Raw genomic sequence first — 7,959 nt, 5'->3', positions numbered from 1 at the left:
GCGGAGTTCTTAATAGTCAAAATCCTAACCGTGTTTCCATGGGACCTCTTGAAGAAGATGGTAACACACTCGAGCAGGAGACCAATGCATATCTAGTAGATGACCCGGATGACGAGGACGATGATGAGGATGATGAAATAGAGGAGTTCGATGAGGATGAGGAATCCCGTAATGATGGTATTATGTTGTGTATTTTGCTTTAGATGTTCGATTAGTTATTCATTTTGTGTTCATAAATGGTATTGTGTTGTGTATTTTTTGTTCATAAATGGTATATTTGTGTGGTTTGACTAAATAATATGTGGTATCTCTGTTGATTTGATTATGTAGTGTGCTATATTTAATTGTTTTTATTAAATTGTATACAACTCAGGCACACACACCGGATGACAAAGTCAAAGGTTACAATCTAAGAATTGATCCGTCACATCGTAGCACTAATCGCTACACTCTATCTGTGTTCAAAAAGGCCGCAAAAAAATGCAAGAACTTTGTGAAGGATATAAAGTGGGCAATGAGAAAGTAGTTGTGGTGTAATAAACTTATTTTTGTATTAAGAATGTGGACTATGTTTAGAGTACTTTGTATGTGTTGGACATTATGTATTAACGACCTGGACTATGGTAACATTACTTTGTATGTTTAGAGTATTTATGTATTAATGAACTTATTTATGTATTAACGATCTGGACTATGTATTAATGTTTCAAATTAACTCATTTGGACAATTGATGTCATATTATATAATGCTACAGATGCAGAACAATACTAGATTGTTAGTTTATAACGCTACATAGAGCAGGTCATATTAACTCAATATGAGAATTCATGTCATATTATACAATGTTACATATATCATACGTTGTTAACTCAAATGGACAACTCATGCCATACTATATAATGCTACATATATAATATCATCTTAGAATGTGAATCTACTGAGCATCTCCGTCAGCATTTGCACTACCTGATTGACGGCATCTGCTACGGCTGCGTCCCTCAGCTCCACAGAGCCTACATTGCCTAGGCCGACATAACATTCGCGTGTCCATCTCATTCAAGAAGCGCGTCATTCTGGGGCGACCTTTCGTGACTCGTCTGAGGAACGGATTCGGCATGAACCGAGGTCCGTTATAAGCAGGCCATGTAGTGGGATTACCTAGTAGCCTAAACCTTGCTCGGTACACCCGCCGAACTTGGTCCATCTGCACATACGCTTGCCAATCCAGTCGCTGGTTAGCACAACATGCGAACACATGTCGACAGGGGATCTGGTCCACTTGGAACTCACCACAGTCACATCGAAGGCCACGTAGGTCGACTGCAAATTCCAGTCCACTTGGCATCTCACGCACCTCAAAGACCTCATTCTGCCGGTCAAAGCAACTAACCTGAATGTTTCCTGATGCAAGTTGGTTTGCATGCAACTTTGAGGTCACGACATTAGAAAACACATGGCCAGTATTAATCCGGGCTTCTACCTCGGCTCTTTTCCGGGTGAACAACTCGTTAAGCCTGTAGAATGTTGCCTTCACAAGGGCAGTAATGGGGAGAATGCGTGCACCCTTCAATACTGAATTGATGCATTCCACTATATTCGTCGTCATATGACCCCATCGATATCCACCATCAAAAGCCAACGCATACTGTTCGCAGGGGATTCGGTTTAACCAGTTAGTGTAGGCCTCGTCCCGTTCTCGTAACCGCTGGTAACACACTTCGTACTCCCGCACCGTCCTCGAATATCCTGCAGGATAAAAAGAAACAAATGAAAAAAAATAGGTCAACACACTTACTAAAGGTAACTCTGTTACTAAATTAATTAGCTTTACTGAGTGTTACCTATATTGACGACCAGTTTCTGCAAGTACGGCGCCTTGAATTTTCTCAGAAAATTCGACTCTATATGCCTGATGCAAAACATATGAAAAGCTCTAGGAGGTGACTAAGCCCCGTTACTCCTTTCCACAGCTGCATTTATGGATTCATGACGGTCAGATATTAGTCCCACACCATCTCGAGTGATAACACGCTGACGAAGGTTACTAAGGAAAAAGTGCCACGCATCAGAAGTCTCTCCCTCCACAATAGCAAACGCAATTGGGATGATATTGTTGTTGCCATCCTGTGAAACTGCCACTAGTAGACAACCCTTGTATTTTTCGTACAAGTGAGTCCCATCCACCTGGACAACTGGCTTACAATGTCTGAATGCTCTAATGCAGGGGTAATAACTCCAAAAGACACGATGCAATACACGAATATCAGTCACCAAGTCATCTCCTTGATATGCAGGCATAGTCTCAAAATGAACAACAGCTGATGGTTCCTTATGACACATGGCCTCAAACCATATAGGCAAGGCTTTGTACGATGCTTCCCAGCCTCCAAATATTTTTTCTACTGCCTTTTGCTTAGCCAACCATGCTTTCCGATAACTAACGGTGTAGTTGAACTTCGATTGCACCTCTGCTATAACCGATTTTACCTTTAAGGCGGGGTCAGCCTCAACAAACGGCTTTATTGCTTCTGTAATTGTGATCGAATCCAGCTTTGAATGATCTTGAGAAATTGTGGCTCTGGTACATGTGTAACTGCCATTATACCTCCTTATAACCCAATAGTACTTCCGGCTGATCATGCTAACCTGGATAAGCCAATCACACCCTGAACCATACTGTGTACACTTCGCATAAAATGTCAACGGCTCAGACTCATACACCCGGTAGTCTACGCTTCTTCGTATGGTATACTCTTTTATCACCTTAATAACAACTTCTCTGAAACTGAATTCTATCCCAATGGCGAATTCACCATCTGCGACAAAAGAAATTTCTGCCACCAGGACAGCCATACAAAAAATATTTAATACACAAATATTTAAACATCGAAAATAAAGGTAAATCAATTTTTACTGCATCAATTATGATATAAATCCAAACTATTTATATTTAACTAATTTACTAATTTACTAACAAATACTTATTTATATTCAAGTAATTTACTAACATATACTAATTTATATTTAACTAATTTACTAGTTTACTATTTTATACTACAACAACAACAAACAACAACAACAACAACAAAGCCTTGTTCCACTAAGTGGGATCGGCTACATGAATCAAACGACGCCATTGTGCTCTGTCATGTGTCATGTCTACAGAGAGACCATTTACATGTAGATCTCGTTTGACCACCTCATGGATGGTCTTCTTAGGTCTTCTTCTGCCTTTCGCCCCTTGTCCATCTTCTATCTTATCCACCCTCCTGACTGGATGTTCTATCGGTCTTCTTCTCACATGTCCAAACTATCTAAGACGCGATTCAACCATCTTTTCCACAATGGGTGCTACTCCAACTCTCTCCCTTATATCTTCATTCCTTATTTTATCCAATCGCGTATGACCACTTATCCATCTCAACATCTTCATCTCTGCCACACTCAGCTTATGTTCGTGCTCCCCTTTAGCCGCCCAACACTCCGTACCATAAAGCATAGCCGGTCTTATAGCGGTGCGATAGAATTTACCTTTAAGTTTTAAAGACACTTTTTTGTCGCATATAAAACCAGATGCACTCCGCCATTTTGACCACCCTGCTTGGATCCTATGATTTACATCCTATTCAATCTCTCCATTATCCTGTATGATGCATCCAAGATACCTGAAACTTTTAACTTTTCGTAGGGTGTTTTCTCCAATCTTCACCTCTATATTAGGGTTTTCCCTTCTCGGACTGAACTTACATTCCATATATTCTGTCTTGCTACGGCTTATGCGCAGACCATACACTTCTAAAGCTTCTCTCCATAACTCTAACTTCTTATTTAGGTCTTCCTTTGACTCTCCCATAAGGACAATATCATTGGTAAAAAGCATGCACCATGGCACAGGCTCTTGGATGTTCTCTGTGAGTACTTCCAAGACTAATGTGAAAAGGTATGGATTTAAGGATGATCCCTGGTGTAATCCTATACCAATAGGAAATTCCTCTGTCACACCACCTTGAGTCTTCACACTAGTTGTGGCCCCATCATACATGTCTTTAATTGCACGAATATATGCGATCCTTACCCTCCTCTTTTCTAAAACCTTCCATAAGACCTCCCTTGGTACCCTATCATACGCTTTTTTCAAATCAATAAACACCATATGTAGATCCCTTTTATTACTACGATACCTCTCCATCATCCTTCTTAAAAGGTATACCGCTTCAGTGGTAGATCTGCCTGGCATGAATCCAAATTGGTTCTCTGTTACTTGTGTCTCTTTTCTCAACCTCCGTTCTATCACCCTTTCCCATAACTTCATGGTATGACTCATAAGCTTGATCCCTCTATAGTTTTCGCAACTTTGTTATCCCCCTTATTCTTGTAGATAGGTACCAAGGTGCTCTTTCTCCACTCATAATAAATACTAATTTATATTTACTTAATTTACTAAATTAACTCGTAAATACTAATTGATATTTAACTAATTTACTAATTTACCAATAAATTCTAATTTATATTCAACTAATTCAATAACTCCCTAAAGAATTTACTATCTTAAACATAAATACACAAACAGGTAAACAAAAATAAATACTAATCGAGTATATTTTCACACTTCACTTAGCTAGTTGGTCCAACTATCAAGATAAATTATTAAAAAAAATTCTAATCCTTTTTATAAATACGGAGAATTACGTACCTGCACTGATATAATCCGGAAACTCCGGAACATGCATGGCTTCCAAATCCAAAACTCGCATGAATGATGGCTCTTCAAACTGCACTTCGTTTGCCAGTGCATTTGCCATATCTGACACATCCGGAGCCATAGGTCCGTCACCTTGATCTTCATCTCCATCTGGACCAACAACTTCGTAGTTGCTTTCAAACTCTTCTTCACTGTCACTATTGTAATCTTCTCGTAGAATATTCCGGTCGGTCTCAGATTGCTCAAACTCAACATACAACTCGATGAACGGGAGTTGACTCCGATTTTCAATATACATTGAAAACATCTCTTGCATGCTCCCTTCGTCAGTTACATATTTGGTTTGAAACTGGACGAATCTACCAAACACTTGTATAGGATATCTATATAGAATACAGGATATTCTTCTTGCCCTCTTAGAATGAATATTTTCACAGATCACACCTTTGAGCTCCTCAAATGAGATTGTGAAAGGAATCACAACATCTAACAGATTTTCACAAACAAATGTTACTCCTTCAGATGTTTGTAACAAAATCTGCCCAAAATAATACACCTTCAATAAAACTCTGTCACTCATTTCTCTCAATCACATAAACAAGATCATAAACTTGAGTACTAGATTTTTAGCTATCATGCCAAGCAAGTAAGAAACAGAGAAACAATGTGATTTGCTCGAATCCAGCATTCACACACTTTTATTTAAAGTCACAAACAACTCAGACCCTGCGATTAGGTTTAGTTCGTTCAAAAAAATTATAAAATACTAAAATCGCACCATCCGATTTCATAACCCAATTAATAAAAAAAAATACACACTACTAACAACTCGGAGGGTGCGAGTACCACCTTCCGAAAATCCAAAATTTCATCGTCTCCAAATCGGACCTCCCGATTTGTTGAGCCAAATCTGAAACTCAAACAAGTCGCACGGTCCGAGTTCTTGGACCTGACACTATCAAAAAAGCTACCCCACAGATTGGTCTGGAACCCCATGACTCCATATCCAGAAAAGACACGCACAAGCCTTCCATATCAAAAAAATTAAGCCGCTTATTGTCAGGATCGCTAAATTTACGATAACTTCATTTAATATGATTTCTTTTTTATAAGATTCTTACTGATATTGAACTGTGATACTTACTACTATGTAGTAATATGATTATTTTACGCTTAGATTTTCATTTATATTAAACCACTCTTTCACCTTAGCCCATGACAATAATAAAGATATCTCACGGCTCACAAATTCAGCCCAACAGAATACACAAATTCAATTATAATTTTAGCCTTTATCTTATCTTATAGTTATCTTTTTCTTTATCTCTATCTTATCTTTATTTGCTTTTATCTTTTATAGGCCAATGCTCTATATATATACTTAGTTTTACCTTCATAGTTTACACTTCAATTCAATACAATTCAATCAATCAATAATCAATAAAAGTTCGCATTCTTTTCTTTTCTTATTCTTTCACAATTTTATCATGGTATCAGAGCTCCTCTTGAGCTCTGCTGACATCCATGGGTAAATCAACCAATTCAGATCTTAAAACCCCTTCAACTTCTCCTCCCACTATGAATAATCAACCTCCTTACTCTGTCCTAGATCAAGGAGAAAGGGCACACCAGCAACTTCATCCGAAGTCTCTTTTGGACCTTTCGTCAGCCCAACACTTTTCTTTCATGGCACTTCCTTTTAATGAAGAAGCTCGTCCTTCAAACCAACTTGAGCTTTTGTCAAGTCCAACTACTCATTATCTTTGTTCTTTCAATACTTTTTCTACTGTTAACAATTCTTCAAATTGAGATTCATTCTTGAATACTTGGATCATTGATTCTGGTGCCACAGATCACATTGCATCAAATTTGTCTTGGTTTATTTCTTACACATTAAATTTCTCATATTATTGTTCATTTACCAAATGGTTCTCGAACTACTGTTTCTTATAAAGGCATCGTTCAATTTTCACCATCCTTGGTTCTTCATGATGTTCTTTATTTACCTCATTTCAACTTTAATATTATCTCTGTTTCAAAAATTACTTCAGCACTCATATGTGAACTCACTTTTTCATCTTTTTCTTGCACTCTACAGAGTAACAATTTGGGAACGATTGATTTAGCCAGAATGAGAGAGGGATTATATGTCTTTGAACCAAATTTCGGTAAAAATTCATCCACTACACACTCCATAAATTCCATCCAATCTCCACCCATTATACCTTCCAATACATGACATTTTCGTTTAGGACACCTTTCTGGGCAAAGACTTAATCATTTACATAAACAATTTCCTTTTATCTCTATGCATCATGACGAGGCTTGTGACATTTGTCATCTTTCTAAGCAAAAGAAACTTTCATTTTCTCAAAGTTTTAACAAAGCCAATGCAAGTTTTGATTTATTACACTTTGATATTTGGAGTCCGTTTTGACAAAATTCTATTCATAATCATAAATATTTTTTACTATTCTTGATGATTTTAGCCGCTTTACATGGGTTACTTTATTAAAATCAAAAGGAGAAGTGCAAAATCAAATTAAAAATTTTATTACTTTAATTGAAACACAATTCAACTCCAAAGTCAAAACTATTCGTTCCGATAATGGACCAGAATTTATTTTACCTGATTTTTATGCTTCAAAGGGCATTATTCATCAACGTAGTTGTGTTGAAACTCCTCAACAAAATGGAAGGGTAGAACGCAAGCATCAACATATTTTGAATATAGCTCGTGCTCTTATGTTTCAATCTAATTTACTATCATCTTTTTGGTCTTATGCTGTTAGACATGCTGTTTATTTATTTAACAGAGTTCCATCATCCGCAATTAATTTTAAAACACCATTTGAGATTTTATTCAATCATCCACTAAATTATCATGACCTTAAAATTTTTGGATGTTTATGTTTTGTTTCTACCCTAATGGCAAATAGATCAAAATTTGATCCAAGAGCCAAAAATGCTGTATTTATTGGCTATCAACATGGTTTTAAAGGATATATTGTTTATGTTTTAGAAGATAAAAGAATTTAGATTTCTAGAAACGTGATTTTTTATGAAATGATCTTGCCCTTAGTCACAAAAAATGTCCAATTCCATACACTCAGCCTAACATTGCCAAACACACCTTCTCAAAAACAAGATTCAGTTAGTCTTCCAGTTGAACCCTCACCTATACCCATTGACCCAGCTCCACCTAGTTCTTTATTTTCTCCAACAACCTCTCCTTCTTCCTCACTATCGTTTCCTA

General features: G+C 37.2%; 1 protein-coding gene across 1 annotated transcript; it reads right to left on the bottom strand.

Moving 5' to 3' along the window:
* Positions 1–935: 935 nt before the first annotated feature.
* On the bottom strand, positions 936–4,824 carry LOC112743142 (uncharacterized). The gene is made up of 5 exons (XM_025792355.1): positions 4,695–4,824; positions 2,765–2,835; positions 2,444–2,647; positions 1,960–2,329; positions 936–1,747 (listed from the first exon to the last, which is right to left on the bottom strand). Exons 1-5 carry the CDS (start codon positions 4,822–4,824, stop codon positions 936–938), a joined length of 1,587 nt encoding a protein of 528 aa, XP_025648140.1.
* Positions 4,825–7,959: the final 3,135 nt, after the last annotated feature.

Source organism: Arachis hypogaea, chromosome 14, assembly GCF_003086295.3.
Source record: "Arachis hypogaea cultivar Tifrunner chromosome 14, arahy.Tifrunner.gnm2.J5K5, whole genome shotgun sequence".
Classification (NCBI taxonomy): Eukaryota; Viridiplantae; Streptophyta; class Magnoliopsida; order Fabales; family Fabaceae; genus Arachis; species Arachis hypogaea.
The sequence above is the reverse complement of the archived record's forward strand: the minus strand, read 5'-3'. Positions and strand labels throughout refer to the sequence as shown.